At 46.8% G+C, this 24,983-nt stretch overlaps 1 protein-coding gene across 1 annotated transcript; it reads left to right on the forward strand.

The window, feature by feature from the left end:
* The first annotated feature begins 2,651 nt into the window (after positions 1-2,651).
* Galr1 (galanin receptor 1) lies at positions 2,652-23,300 on the forward strand. The gene is made up of 3 exons (XM_021658729.2): positions 2,652-4,279; positions 8,669-8,734; positions 16,172-23,300. Exons 1-3 carry the CDS (start codon positions 3,617-3,619, stop codon positions 16,487-16,489), a joined length of 1,047 nt encoding a protein of 348 aa, XP_021514404.1. The 5' UTR covers positions 2,652-3,616; the 3' UTR covers positions 16,490-23,300.
* The last annotated feature ends 1,683 nt before the right edge of the window (positions 23,301-24,983 follow it).

Below are 24,983 nucleotides of genomic sequence, written 5' to 3' on the forward strand. Positions count from 1 at the left end.
TGAGGGCCAAATGCTTTCACCACTGCCTCTCACTAAAGCAAGAATTGAAAGGCACTTTCTGATCAGGAAGAAGGCTTCTGATGGGTCAAGGAGGCGAAGGCAGGCAGCTATAAGTCCTGGGAGAAGAGAATGGGCTTTGACTCCCCAGCAGCGGGGAGTTAAAAAGGTCAAGCAGCTGGGCCACAGAACCAGTGAACTAGAGCAGTGAGGTTGAGTTCTTAGGGAATGGGTCATTAACAACAACTCATTTTAATTTCTGTTAACTAACAATGGATTCTGAGTGGCTCTAAAGACTAACCCATCCAACTGCATGTTTGTCAATCCCATATCTAATACGGACAAGGTTTCTAACAAGATAGAACACTGTACTATGAAATGAGACAAAGACTGAAAGGGGGAAAAGCAAGGCAAGGAGATGCAGTAACTGGGGAGTGAACCAACATTAGGATGGTGTGGAGAAACCCCTGTGGGAAGCTGGCCTTGGGAGCAGAATCTTGGAGGGGGCTGTGGAACATTCCAGCGAAAGAACAGCAGAGGGAGCAGAACAGAATTGCCAAGCATCCAGGAAATGTCAACAAAACTGTTGGATCAGTGACAGCCAACAAATAGAAATGGACCAAACTCACTGGTTAGAAAACGGATGAACACATTGGATTTGAGAGTCTTGCATTTATGTACTGCTCTAAAGAGATCACAGTATGGGAGAAGAGTGCAAAAAACAAAAGACAGATACAATGAACTGAGCAATGAATTACCTGCCAAGGGCAAAGGAAACAAATGTAGATGACCATGCAAACTGCCTCTCACACTGCCAAGGCAAAATGAAGCCCTCATGCCCCCTGTGTTAGTTAGGGTTTTTACGGCCGAGACAAAACACCATGACCAAAAAGCAAGCTGGCAATGAGTCTTTTTTTTTTTTTTTTCATTTACATTTCATCATTGACAGAAGTCAGGACAGGATGAGGCAGGATCCTGGAGGCAGGAGCTGATGCAGAGGCCATGGAAGGTGCGGCTCATTGGCTTGCTCCTCAAGGGTTGCTCAGCCTGCTTTCTTATAGAACCCAGGACCACCAACCCAGGGCTGGCACCACACACAGTGTGCTGGGCCTTCTACAACTGATCACTAACTAGAAAAATGCCGTACAGCTGGATCTCATGGAGGCATTTCCTCAGCTGAGGCTTGTTCCTCTCTGATGACTCTAACTTGCATTAAGTTCAAACATGAAACCAGCCAGTACACCCCCAAACCCAACACAGAACACCATTTAAGGGCATATGCATATATCACATGAACATTTGGAGAGGAGCACTGGGCCACACATTTAGGTGGCTGCAGTGGAGGCTGTGATTAGCAACCTATGAACTGACTCCCAAGAAGTGTCTTAAGCTGGACGGTGGGCTGGCGAGTATGATATAATATCATTATATGCCTCCCATGCCAAAGATGGTTCACAGAGGGCTGAGGGATGGCTCCGTGAGTAAAACACCTCCAAAGCAAACCTGATGATTTGAGTTCCAGCCCAGAGTCCATGGTAGAAGAAGGGAAGCAACTCCTGAAAGTTTTCCTGTGACTACCCCGTGTGCTAGCACACACTCATGTGTGCACACGCACACACACACACACACACACACAATTAATAAAAAGTTAATAAGTTTATGAGACATGAAAACAAAAACAGTAGCAAAATCCCTATAAGCTCTTGCTTATTGATCACTGGAGTGTTTGTCCAACATGACTGAGGCCCTGGGTTCACCCAACTCCCAATAACACACACACACACACACACACACACACACACACACACACACACACGCACACTTAGAATAAAACAAATATTGAACCCCAAGGCTAAACCACTTTCCAGGTCGTGTTATGTATGGCTGTCGATGCAGCAGAGTACAGTACAGAACCCTGTGAAGCTCTAGGTCCCAGAGCACCGCTGGGGAGGAAGGCAGGAGACGCCATCACCTGGCTCAGGCGAGGCCGTTCTTGGGATGCTTAGGTGACAATTCTTCTCTCCTTAAAATGAACGCGGAACCCTTTTGTGAGGGAGCTATGCAGAAGAGCAGAGCACTGGAAGGTGTGCAGTCCCTGGGACTGCAAGAAGAGAGCTGCTGAGGGGAGAAATGAGGCAGGACTGTCTCTAAATTTTCCTCTCTCACCATCGTGCACCCTTCGCTGCCGCTGGGGACTGCGCTGCAAGCTCAGCTCCTGGACACAGGGCTTCCCCAGGAGCCCCTTCCCTGCCCTTCTGTGGATACTCTTCCTCTGGCCTGTGTCCAGCCGTCCTGGTCCCTCACACCCTGGAGGACACCTGCGTTTTTGGAAGGATTGTAGCTACCCTCTGCCCACCCTGAGCGCATGTGAGGGCAGGTCTTTCTCTGCATGTGTGTTACCGGGCACACGGGCAGCTGTTTCTGGTTGGTGTGCCCCGGTTCAGCACTGGCAGACATTCAGCGCGTTCACATGATCCTTAACGAACACTTCACTCGTCCGCGCTTCCGTTTGTGTCAGTCAGATGAGTAATGTCTGATGAAAATGATCGATCCCCGAGGGGACCGGGTGCGCAGGACAAGCTTGTACTGAAAACTCACGCAGGCGGTGCTCCTTTCTTTCTGCCTTTTCCCTCCGGAGCTTGTGGCTGGATGGAGGAGGGAACGGGGCAGCGGAGGTCACAGAACCCGCGGTAGCAGGAGCAACCTTTGATTTTCGTGGGATTTATTTCCGCTCTTTCGGGGAGCAGGAAAGACCAAAGGGACCAATCGGCAGGAGAGTTCACTCTGCCACGCCGAGGCGCGCAGAGGAAGACAGCCAGTTTGGCTCCCAGCGCCAACGGTCGCTTTCGCGGGCGAGCAGCCCCCACAGCAGCGCCCCAGTTCCAGCAAGGACGTGGGGGGCCACCCCTCCGGTTCAGAGAGCCCAGGCTGGGGAGCAAGCTGTAGTTCCCAGGCCGGACCCGGGAGGCACAGAGGGGACGCACTTGAACCCCCACTGTCCCTCCCGTGCCGCAGAAACTCTGCCCACCGTGGGGAGCCCTGAGAGCGGTGCGGCTCGCAGAGGAGCCGGGAGAAGGCAGGAGGGAGCCACAGCCCCAGCGCGGCAGGGCGGTGGCTCGCAGCGCGGGAAGCCGGACCACCCTCCGCCCCTGAAGGTGCGCACCGCTGGGCTCTGAGGGGCGCGGCGGCAAGAAGAGGCTCGGAGCAACAGGTGCGACCTCAAGGCGCCGCGGGAGCGAGGGGACGCCGTCCGCCAGGGACTGGAACCCGTCCGGCGCAGAAGAGTCTCCCGCCCGCCCAGCCTGCCGCCTGCCAGCATCGCAGCCGCCCAGACCGGTACCTCTGTGCTCCGGAGCCCGCCGCCGCCCGGCACTTGCAGCACCGCCTCCTCGGTAGCCGGACCAGGCAGGAGGACGGTGCTGCACGGCTCGGCCCGGGGCGCTGCCCCCTGCTGTCTTGCGGGTAGCAGGAGTTTCTGGCCGGAGAGGCGCGTCCTCGCTGCTCTGAGCTGGGCCGCCGGGAGACACTTGGCTACCTCCAGAGCCAGCTTTCCCCCGGCTTGCACCCCTCTCCAGCGCACTCCTTTGCACAGCGCCCAAAAGGGGTGTCCCGGTAAGTGATGGAACTGGCTACCTTGAACCTCAGCGAGGGGAATGGGAGCGAGCCGGAGTCTCCTACCCCGGAATCCAGGCCGCTCTTCGGCATCGGCGTGGAGAACTTCATCACGCTGGTGGTTTTTGGCCTGATTTTTGCGATGGGCGTGCTGGGCAACAGCCTGGTGATCACCGTGCTGGCGCGCAGCAAACCGGGCAAGCCGCGCAGCACCACCAACCTGTTCATCCTCAACCTCAGCATCGCAGACCTGGCCTACCTGCTCTTCTGCATCCCCTTCCAGGCCACCGTGTACGCACTGCCCACCTGGGTGCTGGGCGCCTTCATCTGCAAGTTCATACACTACTTCTTCACCGTGTCTATGCTGGTAAGCATCTTCACCCTGGCCGCGATGTCTGTGGACCGCTACGTGGCCATTGTGCACTCTCGGCGCTCCTCCTCCCTCAGGGTGTCCCGCAACGCGCTGCTGGGCGTGGGCTTCATCTGGGCGCTGTCCATCGCCATGGCCTCGCCGGTGGCCTACCACCAGCGCCTCTTCCATCGGGACAGCAACCAGACCTTCTGCTGGGAGCAGTGGCCCAACCAGCTGCACAAGAAGGCTTATGTGGTGTGCACCTTCGTCTTTGGCTACCTCCTGCCTTTGCTGCTCATCTGCTTTTGCTACGCCAAGGTGAGTGGGGAGCACTGGCCAGGCTCTGACTCGGCTCTTAGGGTCCCCTGACTGAGCCCCATGTCCCCCGCTCCTCTGTGCTCTCTCCCCAATCCACTTCACTTTATCTCAGATTGCTCTGGCATGTTTTGTGGGGCAAAAAAGTTAAGGCGGAGTAGGAGTGTTACCGGGAGAAAGTTTGCAGCTCCTGTCTAGAAGCTGGGTAGAGGGACTTTCATTTCTGCCCCCCTTCAGGGGCGCTGCAGCTCTGCTGCTCATCACCTGGCCGTACAGAGTCAGTTTTGCTTCCCAGATCTGCTGCTCAAAACGTTCAGTTTCAGCAGCTTTTAAACGTGGGCTCCAAGAAACTAATCCAGCAGGGCAAAGGGAGCTGCAGAGAGCCTGCGGTCCCTCTAAAGGCCACCAGCCAGGGGCCACTGTAGTCTCCAGCCTTCCTAGCTCTGTGCTGAGACCGGCTGGTGTGGCCCCTGGAGCAGCGCTCTTCCCACACAGCACATTGGCTCCTGCACCTCAGCAGGGTTTTGGAGTCCAAGCTCTGTATGTCTCTGGCCATCAGCCCGGGGACTTTGGGAAGCCCTTCTTCTCCACAGAGCTTGACTGAAGTCCCCAGGGAGCTATGGGCAGGACAGGTGCTGTCTCCAGGCAAGGTTATGTGGCCAGGGTTAGGGATTCAGGTGGTGAGCAAGGACCTCACAGCTGGGGGAGCTGTCTGCTTATCTTGTTTTCCTGTGTTCCAAGAGACCTGTGGCTCACAGCTCGGAAGGAACTGAGGGTTACTGAGCAGCATGCCAATCAAAAGTCTTACACTTCTTAGACACTGCTTGTTGATGTCCCGTTAATCCAGAAGTATATCTTTTAGTGCTCACTTGATGTGATCTTGGGGTAGCCTCTATCATGGTATCTCCTTTTAGGTACTATCAGAACCAGCAAGGGGGTTGGGGAAGAGATATAGCCCTGCAAGGCACATTCTAAGGTTTCCACTCAACTTTATTCCTCCCTGACTCCTAGTCTATTTAGTTGTGACAGGAGGACCATGAACAACCTCCTGTCTAGAAAAGTAATGGTTTCTTACATTTCACTCATAAGGCAGATCTGACGCAGAAAAAGAAATTCCCCGCATTTATATGATCAGAGGAGATCGTGTCTCTTTTGAATGGCAATATTACTTGAATGAGTGCACTGGATCCAAAACTGCAATGGCAGCCTAGCTATTTGGAAGGAGCTGGTTTACTCATTTGGTTTTTGCCAGTGTGAAGAAAAGGCTGCATTGCACAGTGAGTTGTGGGCTGTGGGTACACATCTATGAGCTTGCTCAGTGAGCCTCGGCTGGGAACTGCCATCTCCATTTCATTAGTAAGAAAATGCACTTTCAGAGCGATGCAGAAACTGAGCAGAGGGTGAGGCTGGGATTGAAGAAGTTTCAGGAGGTGACAACTAATCAGTACCTGGAGGCCAAGAGCCTGGGAACTCGAGCCATACTTCAAATGTTGGTCTCTCAAGTTCCTAATTGCTGCCTGGAAATGGAAACACATGCATCCTCCATTGTCCCCAAAGTCCTGGAAGGGGGGGGCATTTCAGTCTTTTTGGAAATGAAAAAGTAAACTTTTAGGGCAAACAGGTTGTTATTGAAGAGTCTTCAAAAGCCCCACAGAAGGCCAAGTTAAAGAATTAATGAACAGATGCTTACCCTTTTCCACCCGGAAACAGTGAGTATCCAAGCCACTATTCTAGCTAGAAACACCTTTGGGGTCAACGTCAGTATTTGTAAATTCTTCCCAGGTCCCAGAGCACTGGAGCTAAGTTTCCCGGAGCTGCTGTTTCCCGTTGGGCACTAAGCATGTGCAGTCTAGTTAATAATTCCTAAACTTCGAATTGGCTGTGAGTGGTCTAAGGACCAGTGGTGATGGTCCATGTGAGAATCACAGGTGGCCAGAATAGCACTTGAACTTATCATGAATTTTAGATTTTCTTTTTAAAAATTATTGAATAAATTGCATTCCCAAGGTGATTTTTTTTATGTTTAGCGAGAGAAGTTTCTTTGCACCTGAAAGACCCTGGAGAGCACAGTGAGGTGGCCCAGCCCAGTACTCCTGGAGATGGCTCCTCTCTGTACTGTCGGGCTCTTGCCTGCTGCCCTCTTCCCTCAACATACAACCCTACTTAGAGACCTCCTGTGTCCAAAGTGAGGACACACCTCTGTTACACTCATTGTCCCAAGAGATTAAGTCATTCATAACTGATCCCAAGGTCTATGTTCTTTCCCTCAATGGCTGGACCTTAAGATCTGTCACATGTGACATTGTGTGCATGATCATAGTGTGAGCTGTAGCAGAGGTAGAGAGCTAAGAAAAACACCTTTAGAATCAGCTCCGTGGATCGTTCAACAGATCCAGTATTCATGGGTGTTTCGACATTTCTGAGCTGGGACCCAGCTCAGCTGTCCTGACTATAACATCTAGAAGCTGCTCACGGATGCTTATGTCCTGTAGTGGATTCTTTCGGTAGCTCCTGCATCCTTTTTCCTCTGTGACCCATAGCACTGTGCTCCATGGTCTTTACACAACCTCCTTCAGAAATTCAGCATCACCAGTGCTTTGTGATTATCTTTCAGGTTTTCACTTAGCATACCTGTCAGAGAGATAAGCTGGCTTTACTAAGTTTGCAAATATTAACATTGCCATGTTTCTAGCTAGAATGGTTGCTTAGAAGCCATTCTGTTCTCTTGCCATGGTCATATTTGGGAGACATGATATAGCTGTTGCTGCTGTTATATCTGGGACTTCACCAACATCCTGGCTGCCATCAGCTAGCTGGTCAGTGCTGACTCCATCAGTAGGCTCCTGGCTCCAGCCCTCACCTACACAAGGTTTCCACATTGCTGCTATTGAAAGCTTCTCTGTCACTGCCTTCTGTATACTTTCTGTCAGAAGAACAGAGCTACTTTAGCGTCAGCCTATCAGCCAGTTATCCACTTGCTTCTATAGCAAAGACTGTGTGTCTGTGAGACACTGATGTGCTTTCAGGCACTGAGAAGTGTCTCAGTAGGGCAGGAAATCCAAAGACAGGAATTCACCCTGAAGACGGCTGCTAGGATGGCTGCCTTGCTGCTCAGGTATGGAAGGCTGGTGCATGAATCCAGAGGTTTCTCCATTAGGACGTGACTGGTGGTGCTGCTTAGGGCACAGTGGAGCAGGCTTTGGCAGGAAGGCCAATTAGATTAGTTTATTTCCATGCTGCGGTGTGAGAGGAAAACATCCTAGTGGCTGGAACACGCACTCACTTCAGAACTTCAGAAACCCACAGCCCATCCAAGCTCTTTGCCATTTATTCCAGTTTCTCCAACAGAATAGGAAAACACCTGAAACAAGCCCACAGGATAGGCACTGTGGAGAAAGTACAGATTTTGTGAAGTTTTATGCCAAATAGCAACATTCACATCATTTCTCTCAAATATGACAATGACAAGAAGACTGAGTTCTCAGTGTATTAAAGCTAGACAGGCTTGGTAACCGTAAAACCTGAAGGATGTTCATAAATTGCCAGTGATGCTGAATTCCTGAAGGGGATTGTCTAGAGGCCACACCTTATAATACATGAATAAGACACTAAAGGAGCCTTGCTGGCTCCTGCTTTGCTCTAGAGCAGTGCTCTCAAACTTTCTACGGCTGTGACCCTTCAATACTGCTCCTCATGTTGTGGTGGCCCCCAACCATAACATTGTTTTTGTTGCTACTTCATAGCTGCAATTTTGTTACAGTTATGAATTGCAATGTAAATATTTTTGGAGAGAGAGAGGCTTGCAAAAGGAATCATGACCCACAGGTTGAGAACTACTACTCTAGAGATTTTTGAAGTGGGTGGGGTTCATAGATAGCACCAGAAACTTGGTGCAGGATTGGGCAACCATACTGAACAATTGTAAGGTTACATTCTCTTACCTGTCCTCTTGGTTTTCTCCCATGGACGGTGACCTTCCACAACTCGGGTTTCTAGTTTTCAGCGTGTCTCTGAGCTGTACCTGTGTCCCATGTACAGGAGGACCTGCTGACTTTAGGCATGTAGATTCGTGGACAGAACCAAGGCAGGCAGAGCAGTGGACTGCATGAGTAAACCCATTCCCACCTCAGGAGAGGCCCTTTCTCCAAGAACCCCTGAACGTGTCAGCATTCTCTGAGGTCCTAACCACGTTCGGGTGTGTCTGTCCTCCAGGGATACTGCTGAACTCATTCGGTGGCTTTGATAAAGGCTGGCTTATCTAAGATGCACTTCTACTTTTATTGTTTTATAAGCAATAGTATCATGATGCCAGAATGCTCAGTGGTTATCACTGAAAAAGAGACGGTGTGTAAGACATGAGGTAAACCAGGCTCATCTGTTTGCATTTTGCAGGTCCTTAACCATCTGCATAAAAAGTTGAAGAACATGTCAAAAAAGTCGGAAGCATCTAAGAAAAAGGTAATATTCTCAAACCAGATGCTGTTTCTGCCTATTTTTGAGAGCTTAGCTTATTTTTGTTTTAAATTATTTTCATATTCACTCACAGGTTGAAAAACCAGTTGACTGGTGGATGTTTCTGTGAACTGCTACTGCTTAAGGGTAGGGTGCAGAGGTCAGGTCAGGGAAGGTGTGGCAGGTAAACACCAGTCTACTCTGGCTGCTTAGGTCAAGATGGGGAGCTGGGAAAGACAGACTTCCAGAAGAAAGGTTGAGATCAGGGAGCGCAGAGAGAGGCTCAGTGATGTAATTTGCATATTTAGCATTCAGCATCTTAGGAAGGATTCAAAACTGTCAATTTGGGTTTCATCTGACAGAGCAGCCATATGTTGCTCTTCAGCCCCAAGAACAGGTCACCAGCCTTAACTCTCCCTAGACCTGGGCTGACCTTGGCATGGAAAGACAGAAAGGAACATGGCTGAGATCCTGCTTCTCCTTGGCTGTTTTTCTCATCATCATTCCATTTTATACTTTCTTTTGAATAATATTAGAGCTTCTAACTTTCCAGGATTCATTGCATTTTTATTCATTGAGAAAAAACTGTTTTAGATACCAGGATTAATTTATCTTTTACTGAAATGAAATCTATGTGATTTCTAGGTTTAGACAATGGAAGGTAATTATTAGACAATTTGATTAGAGGGAAGATAACCAGATATTTTACCTCACACATATTACCAGTAGCATCTTAAAACACCCTGTTTTTCTTTCTAAATACTTAATTCTGATTATTATGTAAATAATCATTCAGATAATCATATTTACTGCAGCAGTTTTTGACTTAAGTAGAGCACGGCCTGCTCTGTCTTTCCTTCTTACCCACATCAATGTGGGTCTCCCTTTACTCCTGGTAGCTCAGAGTATCTTGCATTTGAGAACCCCCTATATAGCTTTACTAGCTGTCTAAGGGGGGGAAAATGACTGCCTCAGCCTTCTGCCCCTGGCTCTTCCTTACATCCCAGAAGTTATTAGGTGGGGTTAGCTTTAGGCTTCCTGATCTCTCTTTATAACAAGTGATGAAGTACGGGTCTATGACTGGAGTCATCCCTGATCCTGTGTGCTCCTCTTTGCGTCCAATGCTGTATTTCAATGCATTCTCACATTCTTTAAATCTATTAGTTTTTCCTTTAAGAAGCACTTCTCACCTCCAAGAAAACAAGTCCTTAAGAACAATTAAGGACTTGTAATTGTCCTTGGAAGGCTCTTCATTGATACTGTGCAGGAGCAAGCTGACCTCTGGTTTCTCAAACGAACTGGCTTCCCTTGGGAGCCAGGATCAAAAGAAAAGCATAGATAGCCAAAGACATTCAATAGGAAGAGTATCTGGAGATTAAAACTCTTCAGGGAGCCAGGGAGATAGCTCAGTCTATAAAATGCTTGGCACACAGCAGGAGAAACTGAGTCTGGTGTCCAGAACCCATGTAAAAAGAAGAAGAAGAAGAAGAAGAAGAAGAAGAAGAAGAAGAAGAAGAAGAAGAAGAAGAAGAAGAAGAGAAGTTGGACTTGTAATCTCAGAAGTCATGTGGCAGAGACAGGCAGATCCCTGCAGCAGATCCCTGAAGCTAGCTGGCCAGCACCCTAACCTAGTCAGTAAACGACAGGTCAGTGAAAGACCTTGTCTAAGAAAAAACAAGGTGGAGTGCTTCTGAGGAAAGATATACGATTTTGTCCTTTGACACACAGACATGCACGCGCACGCACACGCACACACACACACACACACACACACACACACGGTGAGGGAACTTATTAGGATTCAGCAGTGAAGAAGATACCTACCAGTTATACTAAATATTTATTATTAATTCAAAGGATTTAAGCCAGGTGGTGAAATCCTCTAATCTTAGTTACTTGAGAGACTAAGAGACAGGAGCATGTCAAATTTAGAGTTCACGGCAAACCTGAGTCACTTAGCAAGACCCAATTTGTCTAAAAATAAAAAGTAAATGGAAAAGATTGAGGACACATTTTCGTGGTAGAGCCTATCCCTGACAAGCAGGAGGCCCAAGGTCTAGTCCCACCACTGCAAAACAAAGCAGTTTATTCTGATGGAGAGGAACATTAACCTTCTTTAAAAAATGCTGAATCTCGCCTGTCTTTGAAGAGAAGTTGGTAAGAAACTGAAAGGGTCCCAGAAAGAACAGTGAGTATGAGGAACGATGCAAGACCTTGTAAGAAAAGATGAGAGAAGACTGTTTCATCTTGTAATGAAGAATATATGGTCATCTTATGAGCAACATATGCAAAATGAATACATATTTATATAAACTTTCCTTGTACTTGTTCTCACTATATGAGGGAGAAAATTTGAGCATTTGAAAAGGGAGATTTTTTTTCTCCTGCCTTCTCAGACTCTAACCCTGCACAGCTGCTGAACAGATGTTGGATCTCATCTGCTAGATTTAATTGCCTTTTTGTTTGCATAGAACAAATAAACATGACGGCAGGGCATGTGTGTCTAAGAAAGAGATAGGAAAGAGATGCAGGGGAGGGGGAGGAAAAGAGAGTGCAAGAGAGAAGCAACGTGACAGTCAGAAGGAAGACAGAGGATCAAGAAGAAAGACTGAGAAAGAAAAAGGCCTTTGGCAGAGAGCAGTACAGGCACTAGTGTCCATCCCATCACAAAAGGTTTTCTGGGAACCCTTCTCAGATCCCATCACAGGGCATGATCATCAGGACGTACATGCTCAGTGCTTACTATTGAGGGTTACATCGGATTGTGACACAGACTGACAGCATACACATCTTGAAGGTCAAGGGCTGGATCACTTTTTGTTTGTTTGTTTCTGTAACCAAATACACCAAAAGAACTAACTTAAAGACGGAAGAATTACTTGGGTTTAGGGTACAAGAGGTTATAGGTCAACATGGTGGGGCTGGCATGGTAGAGAAACACGAGGTAACTGGCCACACTGAATCATCCGTCAGAAATCAGGGAGAGATGGGAAATGGGCTGAGAAGCCCCAAGGTCTACCCCAGTGGCTGACTTCTTCCAGTTAGGTCTTACCTCGGGGCTCATCCTCAGCTGGGCACCAAGGGCTCAAACATGTGAGCCTTGGTTAGAGGGCATTGCACATTCAAACCACAGCGGTGGATTGGTGGGGAGTAGGTTCCAATGGAGAATGGACGGATGGAGTAGAGATTTTTGTGGCCTGCCCATTCTAACATCATTTATTTCCAGGCCTTCTTAGCGGCTGGGCCCATGTGCTGCACTCGATTGTTACTGTGACAGGAAGAAAATATCCCATAGTGTGTAGCTTACGAGCAGTAGAAATTTTCTTCCCATAGTTCTAGATGCTGGAAGCCCAAGAAGAAGTGTTCGTAGGTTTTTGGCCCTGGCCTTCTCTCTGCATCCGCACATGGTGCATGGAATAGGGCAGCTGGCTCCTTTACAAGGACAAAGACCCCATTCCAGAGTAGTCCTTCTTCATAGCCTCATCCTCTGCCAATGGCCCACCTCCAGATACCATCATCGTCGGTGGTCAGATTTCAACCCTTGAGTCTGGGGGACACATATATTCACAGCACCAGACACAGCTTCCTCGGTAAGGTTCGTCAGTGCTCTGAAGTCCAGTCCTCTGTGAAGAGCACATTGTGCAGATTCCACATGGAGGAAAGTGCAGGAGGAAGGTGGGATTTCTCTTCATACATCAGTAAAAGCCTATAGGGACTTTGTCTAAGCACCGCCAGCGGGAGAGATGCTTCTAGCTTGAGGCTGGCCGGCTCAACACAGAACCGTACCTGGAGCTGGGGATACGGATGGGTACACAATGGATGGGTACGTCTGGGAGGGACCTAGTCGAAGGCCCACTGATGTCCTGTGACCCTCTGCGCTCTTTCAACAGATGTGTTTTTGTTGTTGTTTTCTGTTTCCCGACTTGTCCAGTGAGCTTTCTGGCTGATGTGCACTCAACTTGCATGGGGCTCTTCCTGTCCTCACCTTGGGCTCACGCTCCCCCTTCCCAGCTGAGTTCTTTAGTTACACTGTGAGTGAGACTCAGAAGAGAAAAATGTTGCTTGAAGAGAATAACTCACAACTCAAGGGAGACAAATATTCCTCAGAGGGGCCCAGTGTAAGGAGGAGAGAGAGAGCACGCTAACACGGGCTAGATCTCAAGTCAAGGGCAGTTAGGGTTCTGTGCTCCAAATGAATGAGTGATGTCGGAAGTGTGTATGCTGGGTACCACACATCTCCAGTAAAGACAGGTGGCTTTGTGAGAAACCGGGACACGATGTTAGAAACAGGAGTGCAATGCCTCCTCCGCCTCCATGCAGAGAACTCCCTGGGCGCCATCCCAGCACTTCCCATGCAGGGGAGTCCGCGTTTCATTCTGGTATTGCAGAAGGAGATGGCAGAGGCAGCTTTTCTGGCTTTGTCTGTGAGTGGAGTTGCTTCTGCCAGGGGAACTGTCAGTATTAAGTGAAACCTGTTTAATTGCTTTCACCTAAGGTGAGCAAGATAAACTCCACACTTTTATTGTGGCTTTTATGCAGTTCATCATTAAAGGCCCTGAGCGTTGTAAAAAGGCAGATTCCAAGGTGACTATCTTTGGCTACTTGAGCCATGGTGACAGAATGCTCTTGGGTAATGATGGGCACACTGACCTACCACAGTCCTGGGGCTGAGATCATTCAGAACAGATAGATCTCTAGCTTTGAGCTGATGTAGTCTTTCTGAGTTATATACTGGAGGCACAGTCATCAGTCAAGAAGACTAGTTTATAATCATGGCAGAGTTTCTTTTGATAAATTATTCTCTTCTCAGCAACACCAGCATTTGTTGAAAGAATGAAAAAGAAGAAAAAAGTGGCATCTTGGTGGATACCTGGCCTTTCATACTTCTGTGGCTGGGACCAAGGCCCAGGGCTGTGTGAAGGACACAGATTTGCAAGTCAGCTAAGAGCATCAACTCAGGTGGACGTTGTTACTTAAAGAGATGCCCAGGAGGCAATAGCTTCCCTGACATTCCCTGCTGGGTCCTCGTGGTGCCCAGAAGCACTGATGAAGCGCTCATAGAAGCAGTCCTAGGTAGACAACAGTTCATACTAATATGCATCTAATATTCATTCCTAAGATTTGTAGCATAAATTTTAGCCACTCACATTCAAAGCTTCTGGTTGATGGTAAAAAAAAAAAAAGAAACTGGCTCATATGCATGTTTCTGAGAAAAGCAGAGGGATCTCAAACATTTAGAGGCCATGTTTGGATGAACCACAAATGATCAGAGAAACAGCTGCCATAAAAATATTGCCTATTCAGGACACACAGCCTATAAGCTGCTGAGGTGTCGGTCTGCTCTGAGCTTTGTTCTTAGCCGTATTTCCTAAAATACGGAAAGCAATGACATGCAACATTGATACGATGTTGCTTTCATTGCAAGATGGCCCCATCACAGTAGACAGAGAAGGGTATGTTCCCCTGTACTGTGAACACAATCATTTATAGATTGTTTGGTTAAATCAGCAGAGAATGGCAGTTCTCACACACTAATGGGCAAACGGATTGATAGCAAACACTTCCGTAATATGTGTGAGCTAATTATGTTTGCTCTGTGGCCCAGCCACTAAGTGGACTTAATAGGTAAGCTTTCACTTCGCAACACCTGCCTGTGGGTTTTTAATAGCCGAGCTGGTTAAGTGCTCACATGGTCCAGGCCAATCTGGAAATCTCTTTCTTTTTCTTTCTTTCTTTCTTTCTTTCTTTCTTTCTTTCTTTCTTTCTTTCTTTCTTTCTTTCTTTCTTTCTTTCTTTCTTCCTTCCTTCCTTCCTTCCTTCCTTCCTTTCTTTCTCTTCCTTCCTTCCTCTCCTTCCTTCCTTCCTTCCTTCCTTCCTTCCTTCCTTCCTTCCTTCCTCTCCTTCCTTCCTCTCCTCCTTTCCTCTCCTTCCTTCCTTCCTTCCTCTCTTCCTTTCCTCTCCTTCCTTCCTTCCTTCCTTCCTTCCTTCCTTCCTTCCTTCTTCCTTCCTTCCTTCTTTTGGGGTTAAATGTCACTATTAATGAGGAAATCAAGTCTTGGGTTGGGGGGGAGGGAGGTTTTGTCATCTTCCAAAGATGGTGGACGGATCTTCTGTGTGGCCAGTAAGTCTTGCGAAATCTATGATGCCTCTTGATAGTGAGGCTGGCTTTCCTCCACTGGCCCTCATGCCTCATAGTCTTTGCTGTTCTTGACCTGAAATCCAGCTAGTCCCTCTCCCTTCCTTCTCTGTCAGAAGTCTGCTCATTCATTATCTGTGGTTTTTCAGCCCTTCTCAGTGATAAACTTCTACTGTTGCCTTAGCTTGCTGCCAATAATTAGTCTTGGAGGTGCTGGTACCATGATGTATATTTTGGACTTTACATTCTAGAATAATGGTTTTCATCCTGAGGGTCACAAACTGTTTGGGCAAACCTTTATCTCCAAAAAAATTTGCATTACAATCCATAATTACAGTTATGAGGTAACACCAAACATAATTTTGTGATTGTGAGTCACCATGACATGAGGAACTACATTAAAGAGTCATAGCATTAGGAAGGTTGAGAGCCACTTCTCTAGAATGGTAGGATTCCCTTTCATGAGAGGCAGTGGAGAAAATCCTCCTGTCAGGTAGGACACCCCTGTCAGCAGTGTCCTTTAAAAAGGTCTCCTGAGGTTTTCTCTGCCTTCTACATTGGTGGCCAGTTGGGAGGCCAAGCCCATGGACACAGTCTATGGCTCAGTTGGTGTATATTCCCATGTGTTGAGATCATGAGCCAAAGAGAGTTTCTTCCTGTTGTCTGTTAAACAGGAATCATCAAGAAATGTGGAGATCCTACTTCAGATTTTTGAGTGTTTTTGATGTAGGAGCAACAAGAGGAAGGTCAAAGTCAAGGTAGCAATGGGCCTGGTTGGTCTCCTTGTTGCTCTTGGAATGGCTGTGAGAATGCTAGCTCCCAGAGTCTTCATCTTGCCTTCTGTAATGCTCAACGATGAGAAACCAGCATGACACTTGTCTGTGTCAGTGTTTGTCTGAGCTCCAGGCTGTTGATGGAGCTTGGTGTGTGCACACCCAAGAGGCTTGCTGTTCTGTTGTTTTGTTTTCATGAGTTGGTTCTTTATGTAGGTCACACTGGTTCAGAGCTCTGGATCCCCCTGCCTCACCTCTTGGCTGCTGGCAGAGTTCTCTAGGCAACAGTCCTTGATCTTGATCTGTTTTGAATCTCAGGCTTAGCACAGCCCACATGCACTTTATAGGTGCCTAGGGTTCAGGACTGTGTAAGGTGGATGATGAACGGACGTCTTATGTGAGATCAAATTTAATACTTTTATTGGTCCCATGAAAGTACCCATGAGTGCGATCGGGGTACATTTGCAGTTCTGTATTCTTCTGCTGTAACTGTGTATTCATGGAGCCCCTCTCCCCTCTCCAACTCTCTTCCAGACTGCACAGACCGTCCTGGTTGTGGTTGTGGTATTCGGCATATCCTGGCTGCCCCATCATGTCGTCCACCTCTGGGCTGAGTTTGGAGCATTCCCATTGACCCCAGCTTCCTTCTTCTTCAGGATCACTGCCCACTGCCTGGCATACAGCAATTCCTCAGTGAACCCGATCATATATGCCTTTCTCTCAGAAAACTTCCGGAAGGCATACAAGCAAGTGTTCAAGTGCCACATGGGCAAAGAACCGCTCCCCAGCGATACTAAGGAAAACAGGAGCCGAATAGACACCCCTCCATCTACCAACTGTACTCACGTGTGAAAGTGTGCTTGAGCCTCCTGTCCTTTAGCTCCCGTGTGTGTTAGAGAGAAGAGGCTATGGTGAATTATCAAGAAACATGGCAGCTTGTTCTACTGACAACAATTCATATTGTTCTAGCTACGTTCCATAGCTGTTAAAGTGCTTTGATTGTTTAGGGAACTCCGGGGTCCACTGAAGATTATTTTCTAATTTGTTTCATCTTGTAATTATATTTCTGAAACATAAGAAAATTCTATATAGTTTCTATTTCTCAAGGAGTACAAGTCGAATAGCATTCTATAAACATGTTCTGATCTCCACGGTATAAGGCAACTTCTGTAGTGAAGAATATTTGAAGCCTACATTTTAAAGCCAGTTAAATTTAGGGAAAAAGTTCCTTTTCTTCTTTTAATTTAGAGAGAAGAAATAATGTCCTGTGTTTTGGAATAGAACTGTGGTCCCAGAACAGTGAATTTTATTTTATTGAACCTTTGTGGACAGGGTGGACGGGGATGCTTTTCAAGGTCTGTTCCCCTGGGTAGCCAGAGGTCTGTCTGGGACCATGAGACCACCAAGTTCATCTCAGGAGATTAGCAGTGACTCTACTTTGAGCCTGGCGGACTGGAAGGTGTAGGGTGAACTAAGCAATGCCCAGCGGGTCTGCTGAGGACTGCTGCTCTGGCAGATGCAGCAGAGGGTGAGTTCCGAGAAACTGCATGCTATATCTTTAAGGATGTTCTTGGCAAACGTGCCTCCAGAGATCCTATGAAACCAGTCGGCCAGTGATTTTTATAGGATGGAAAACTGGACAAAACTTAGCCACATGGGTAATATCCATGCCCAATAGAGAAATCAGGAGAGACATTTGATTCCGAACAACCAAAGACAAAGAATATGCGAGAGGGTATATATATAGAGACATGCTATTTTATAGACATGCTTTTTTCATTAAACTTGTACCAACAAATGTTTAATGTTCATTTGCCCCAAGTATTGTTCCATGGGTTAATGTTAATTTAGAGTTAAAATCCTCACCACTTGACTTACAAGTGTAATTTTTATGACAATTTCATATTTATTTATACTTGCCATAGGAAAATGCTGTGAAAATGCTAAACTGTCCTATCTTAGAAGAGTAATGATTAGATTTAAGACTTTGATATACTTTAGGAGGCAGTAAACACAAGCAAAACACTTTTTTATTTCTAAATCAAAGAGGGTGTTGTCTGTGCCAAGTGAGGACTCCTTCTGAAGCACCTAGTTTGCGTTAAAGCAACGCCGTGCGAGCCCTCGGCTTGCTAACCTCTCTAGCTCCGCCCATTCATTCTCGCGACCATCTCCCAGTGAACGGTGTGAACACTTGCAAAGGCCTAAGTCGCCCTCTGGAAAAAGAGACCCTGCTTGAATCATGGGAAACGGCGGGTTTTCAGTGGTTGCCAGGGAAGGACGGCGCCCTGGCAGAGGCGGGTGTTTTAAAGATAATTGTGAGCCCTTTGCAGGGGGTTTGTCTGTCTGCACTTTATTCAATATTTTATCTTGAAAAGACACCTCATGTAGTTTGTGGAACCCGAAGCTGCCGCTGTAGATGTTGGCGCACCTTCGTCATTCCACAGAGGTACTTGGTCAAACCTGTGTGTGAAGAGAGACTTCCTATGCTGTCAGAGCTGCCTTGTTCTCTTCTGGTCAGAGGTACCTTAGAGGAGAGTGTTCAACAATACTGTGGCTGTGGCAGGGCTTCTCAAGAAGCTGTAATGGCGTGAGCGTTGGCAGCATGTGTTCACACAACTATGGCTGGGTCTTCCTCAGACAGCAGCCTCTATAGGTAAGGCCTACAGCAATACAGTGACGACTCACACCTGCAAAGCCCAAATTTGCTAAACACCTGTTCAAATTGCTCCTGCTACAGGAAGATGCCTCTTGAGAACTGCCTGTCATTCTAATGATTTTCTCGTAGCCTTGTACCTGAGCGAATCTCTAAAACAACTTAGAATCCTGATTGTAGCCTACTTTCTGCAAAGACGGGAGACTCAGTGTTTCGGATGGAGTTCCTAAGGGCAGATCAGCCAGGAAGAGCCTGTACAGGTGGCAAACTTCTTCCTGTTGTGGCTCTTCCTGTTAAGTGAGCACCGAGGTCAGCCTGGAGGCACTGGATGACGGTGGCCCCTCTGACACAGGGGCATTCCCTGCAGCCAGGCAGAGGAGGAAATGTGTGGGCCTTCGAAGCTGGGTGGCTGTGGAGCTGTGATTTTTAGGGTGTTTCAAAGAAAACTGAAGTTTTCTCTACAAGCTTTCCTGCTTCAGTGCTCCGAGGCAGCTGTTGCTTTCGTGGGATCTTCGCTTTAGTGCAGAGATGGACTTGCATCTATTTGACTAGCTGGAAAGTTTGCTGTTACCTGTCCGTGCATACACACCTGCACATGCGCACACCCACTCCAGCTTCCTGCTGAGGAGTGCAGTCAGCAACATTCCCTAGAGGTATTGTGATACACTTGTTTTATGCCCTTCCGACCGACCATGTATGTCTTCAGCAGTGTAGGCGACTGAGGCCTCTCTCTGAATATTTTAGGCAAATTATTGTTGCTTTTAACTAAATTGTTCAATTTACACATTGAGAGTAGAACAATTTCCTGTCTCCCTTTGTCCATCTTTTGTGCTTTTGTCCTCTTGTCTCAACTTCCTACCTCTCCAGAAGTCCTTACCTGATGTATTTTTTCATAGTTAACCTCATTTCCTCCAGATATAACAGGTCAGAGCAGAGAGTGAGCTGGCTGGGTTCATGAGTAATGCAGAGCTTGGAGCTGCTTATGACTCAGCTTCAAATTGGGACGGGGTGGATCCCTGCTTTTAGCTACCTCCCAGGTGCACAGAGGTCCAGCCGTGATAACTTCACTCTGCTGACTGAAACCGCAGGTTGGGATGCCTCTGACGGGAGAGGACCATTCACTGATGTGCCTGCCTCCTCCCATTCTGGGCTACGTAGAGCCCTTGAGCCTTGCTGTGCTTGTGATAAAACCACATTAAGAATAGTAAGAATAATAGGTGAGTGGCCGCATCATGCACTTAGCTTTGGAGATTTGCTACATACATATGTATGTATCACAAATGGTGGGAACTGGAGAAATGCACGATGGAATCACTTCCTGAGGAAGCTCAGCTATCCAGCACGTGCTGGTTCTCATCTCCGCTGGCTGGAAATGTTTCTCATGCTTTCGATTTGTAAGCGGCTGACTAGGGGAGTGAGTCAGACCCTCAGTCATTAAAGAGTTGTATGCCAGGCTTCTTCTTGATGCTACGTTAATAACCTGCCTAGCTAACACCTTGTTTATTATGTTGGCCATACGAAGCAGGTGCACAGTGAGTCTCATAATGACTGACTTGCAATGGTAACTCTATCTGCTTTAAATGGACACCATATTTGAATACTTTCCCTGTCAGAAGTGAGAAAATTGAGCTGCTTAAAAGGCTTCGCATGTTGTGGATGTAAGCTGCGTTTGTGTAAGGCAAGTGTGTTTCAGGTCACACATTAGATGTTCTGTTGCTTTCTTGTGCGCATGCCATGTCTCTGATTCTACCTGGTGGCTTCTCAGTGTGACAGGCTCAGATGGCACCCTGCAGGTCTGAGGTAATCCTGTCTATGCACTGATGGTATGCTGAAACATTCGCTGGCTTGGACATTTACTCCTTGATGGTCTTGATGGTTGGTTGTGTCCTGTCAATCCTGTTGTTGGCTCCATGAGCATCTGGGGTGCTGGGGTGCTGTTCTGGGTACAGTGACAGCTGTATGGCCACATGAGTGGACGAGGAGAGGGGAAGGAAAGTGAGCCTTCTACCTCTACTTGCCCTGTGGAAATGATCCCATCTAGATTTTCTGAATCTACGCAGCACTGGCTGGGGGTTGGCAGCTTGAACAGCTGCAGGAAAGCTTATCCTGCTGTTGAGGCTTCTGTCGTCAGCTTGGGTGGAAAGCGTGGTCTTCCTGCTGAGGAGCAGACTTTAGGGCAGTGCAGGCTGCACTGTATAGCTTCAGATCCTCAGAAATTAGAGAATTCAGCCATTGAAGAGACTTAGAGTGAACTGGGGCTCTACCGCAATGTTTTCTAGCATCTTGGAGTATGGGAGCCAGTGCAATAGCCCCTACTTGGCTGAGCTTTAAGCTCCGTGGGCTTCTTTGGGATAATGTCTACCACAGTTCTGCATTTCAAAAGATTAGACACTGATGATTAAATCTGGCTGATTTGTGTGTCATCAGATGCCCGTGGAGCTTCGAAGCTCTTTTTCTCCCTCAGTCAGCTTGTTTGGGGCATGGAAACACCCCTGTTAAGCCACACGGAGACAGAGAAGTCAGGTTGTGGGTGACCCTTCCATATAGCATCAGGGTGGGGCCAGTCTTTCAGGGTATAGGTGACCATGCAGGCACCTGCTATTGTGTCCTCAGGAGGAAGAGACTTGCTATTGACTGGAATAAGTGCCAGTCCAGGACGTCTGAGGGGATCCCAGGGATCCTGATCCTGGGGTTCCTTAGGATCCGTGGACCACAGCACACAAAGCCTTGCTGAACTGCTCAGGAAACCACAGGTGGACACCCAGGCTTGCTTCTGGGGCTTCTGCCCTTCAGGCGACTGGGAACCATGAGAAAACAGTGTGGAATGAGATTGTTGGCCAAGCTAGTAGGTGACTTTTCGTTCACTCAGTCACAAAAATCTGTGAAGCATTTCTCTGAGAAGAGAACTGTGAACCCAAGCCACGTGCTGTTCCTTGTCTATGTGAATTTCTATCATCCTTCTTCACTCACTCCTTCTCAGCTGTTCTCTCCCACTTTTACCTAGCTTTAGCCACATTTCCACACGTTTCTGTCAGTGTGGAGGGATATTCAGAGCTTGGCCATGTCTTCCATATCCTCATTGCTTACTTTGGATTTAGGATGCTTCTTGGCCCTCTCAACAATAATTACTTTTTAAACAGCTAAGTGTGAGACACTTAGACTTCAGGAGCAAAGTGTTTCAATAACAGATCATGGGTGGTTAATCAAATCTTTCCTATAGTCAGACTGCACAAGAGGAGGCCAGACATGGCTGCCATCTTAGGTGTGGCTGTTGAAAGACAGACTCCGACTACAAACAGCTGAGGTTCAAGAATGTAGAACTAGGAAGTACTCCATCTGATTAGAAGTTAAGAAATCATGGTGAACAAATCTTGATTGGACAACATGGTGACAGCCACCCAGCGTTGACTATGAGAATGTTTTTACCATTGAAAGCGGGGTGTGTGTGGGGGTGTTATTGTTTTGTTTTCTTCCAGAGAATGCTGCTTATATGGAGGCAGCAAAGAAAACAGTTTGCATTAGCAGGCTCAGGGGCAGGCAGCCACACCCAAGCTTCTGGTGTTTGTGCACTGGGTCTCTTAGCTTCCAGTTAGCAAGCAAGTGTTCTTCACATGCATGAGGGCAGTAAACAGAGTATAGGTTTGAGGTGTTTTTTTAGACGGAGCTAAAGATTAAAGGCAGCAACTCCAGACAGAAAGCCTAATTATATCACAGACATATCCAGAAGCTATAAATGGCTATGTGAGGGCTGTTTTCCATGGTTTAGAGTTCTAGTGTTCCATCTTATGTTCTTATATCACGGGAAACTGGGAAGCTGACAGAGGGGGCAGGCATTCTGCTCTGTGTCTGCTGCTGAATGGCTCTGTGTGTTTCTCAAGTTCGGTCTGCCTGAGCCGTGGGCGCCATGTGTACTGCAGCGAGGAGCATGGCTGGGAGGACTCCTTTTGGGTCTATGCTCCTGGCAAGTTATTCTTGGGAGTTTGGTATCCTTGTCATCTGTAGAGGAAGGTTCTGGAAAAGATGTCTTCAACTTGGAAATCTAGATAGCCCTGTTCTCCCTTTCTGGGGTGACAGGGGTGTGGGCAGAGGGTGTGAGTTTGCTTGGGGGGGCTGAGTTTGTGCGTAGATGGGAGCAAGCATTTTCTGTGATGTCCACGCTGGTTATCTGAAGGTAAAGGCAAAACCTGGGCACCTGAGGGGTGTGATAGAAGGCTTCCGTGTGTCCAGAGGTTAGAACCACTCACAGTGACTGATGGGCCTCCAAGGGCCCAATGTCACAGCTCTAGAGGAAAACAGAGTTACCATGGGAATTTAAATCACTGAGATTTCTACCATTTGCATTGGGCAGATTCTTCATGCCCATCCAGCTACCGGCACAGAAATAGTCCCAGAAACATAGGGTTTCCAGAGACACCACAGAGTATGACAGGCCGTCTTCAAAACAAGGCTTTCATGGCAAGGGCACTTCTGCCCCCCACCCCCATCCCAACACAAAACTTTAAAATGATCTTCACAATTGTTACATATGGATTCTTGAAATCAGGGTTTTACTCACTGTTAATTAAATATGTGCATGTCTTTGCCTGTATTACTATCTCTAAGAGATAATTATAATATTGCCTGTAGCTCTCTCTAGTTAAAGCTTTTGGTCAAGTAAGCAGTAAAAGTAAAGAAAAAAATCTATGTATACTATAATTTGACTCTTGCTAATGATGCTGCTTAGATGCTGCTGTTGAACACTGGCTTGAGTAGCCTGGTGCCTGATGATCTCTGCTATCATCCTTGTTCCTTAAGGAGCTGTCAATAAAATGTATCTCCTAATGACAGCTCAAGCATGAATGCCAATAAACTTACAAAACAAAAACACCCCAAATTCAAAGCCCATGTTCGTGTACTTAAGCCAAACCAACTTTATCCGACATCTCCCACCCTTGTGTGCTGCATGGAATCTGCACTTGGCGATTTGAACCAATTTTCTTTAAGTGAAAATAAAATTTGTTCTTTGAAGTGTTCTGATTGTAATGTACTTCCTTGTTGCAACTGGACTGAAACTGTGTCATTTTAAAGTTTGAGAACACAATAAAAAGTTGTTGAAGCAGGTTGGTTTCTTTAGTCCCGAAGGCTCGGTGTGAAACAGATGCGTCACGATGGTGGAAAGTTACCGCCTGTGCTTGTAAATGTTTTCTTACTTTCCTCTTTTTTCTTTATTCTTCATTTTTTTTACTTTTTGTTTTTCCTCTTACAAACTATTTTCATTATTAGTTATGTGTCTATGTGTCTGTCTGCGTGTGTGTGTGCATATGTGTGTGTGTGTATGTGCACACATGTAGATGTCCATGGAGCCCTCTAATTGGCTATGCAGAAATAACAAGCAGTCATCCCTGAAGTCATATACATACAAGTAACACTGAATGGTCTGAGCAGCTTATCTACACCCAGCACCACAAATGAAAGAAAAAGAGGCTATGATTTCAAGAGGATGCACGGGGGTGGGGGGTTACACAGGAGAAATTGTAGGGAGCAAAGAAATGGAAGAAACAATTTTATTATATTTTAATTTAAAAGTTATTACAAAAAAACTCAGTGCCTTTTACATCTCTTTTTACCCCACATTCCTTTTTTATTTTGATCAATATTTTTCTATTTTATGAAAATTACTTTTCATTGTACCCTTAACTATGTACAGATAGATAGATTGCTTACCAATGGCTTTTTCTTTTACTTTGGACAAATCATCTCTTGGCTTTTATTGTGTGTTGAATTCTGTGTTTTGATTTACTTATGAGTCAGGGTGCTGTTTCTATTGAATGTTTTTGTTGACAATGACTGGATAGATTTATGAGGTTCACTGTAATGTTTTGATAAGTGAACTTTGCAATCAGGACACAAAATATTTATCTTTCTGAAATATATTAGTTTCTTTTTTTCTTTTCTTTTTTTTACTTCTGTGATAAGATATCTTGATTAAAAACAACTTGCCTTAGTTACTTTTAAATTTCTGTGACAAAAACTGAGGTATCTTATTGAAGAAAGAGTTTGTTAAGGATTTCAGTGGGTGAGTCCAAGGTCATCCTGGCAGAGAGTAGGCAGCAGGTAGTCAGTAGCTGAGGTTTACTCATGATCTGTAAGCATGAGAAAGTGAGCAAGCCTCTGGGGAATGGTGTGGGCTTTTGAAACCTTATAACTCACCCTAGGGACACACCTCCTTAAAAAGGGCCGTGCCTCCTACTCTTTCCAAACACTCCACCAACTAGGGACCAATTATCCAACCATATGAGTGTACGGAAGCCATTCACACTCAATATTACACAACTTAAGAAAGTAAGGATTTATTTGGTTTACAGTTACAGAGTCACTCCTGCTGGGGAAGACATGGGGCAGGCAGGGAAGGCATCGTGGTGGAAGCAGGCAGATGGCTAATTACTCTGCATCTTCACTTAGAATGGAATGAGGATGGCAAGTGGAGCCGGCCATCAGCTCTCAAAGCCTGACCTGATGATACACTTCTTCCACTTAGGCCCTGCCTCCTGAAGGCCCCTTAACCTTCCTGGACAATGATGCCAACTGAGGATTAGGTGTTCAGGCACATAAGTCTTTAGGGAAGGTGTTCAAACACATGAATCTATAGAGGACACTTTATATTGAAACCATACCACCCAAGTGGGGCATTGCTGGGCACTATGGTGGTTCTAT

This window comes from Meriones unguiculatus, chromosome 2 (assembly GCF_030254825.1).
Source record: "Meriones unguiculatus strain TT.TT164.6M chromosome 2, Bangor_MerUng_6.1, whole genome shotgun sequence".
NCBI classification, from domain to species: Eukaryota; Metazoa; Chordata; class Mammalia; order Rodentia; family Muridae; genus Meriones; species Meriones unguiculatus.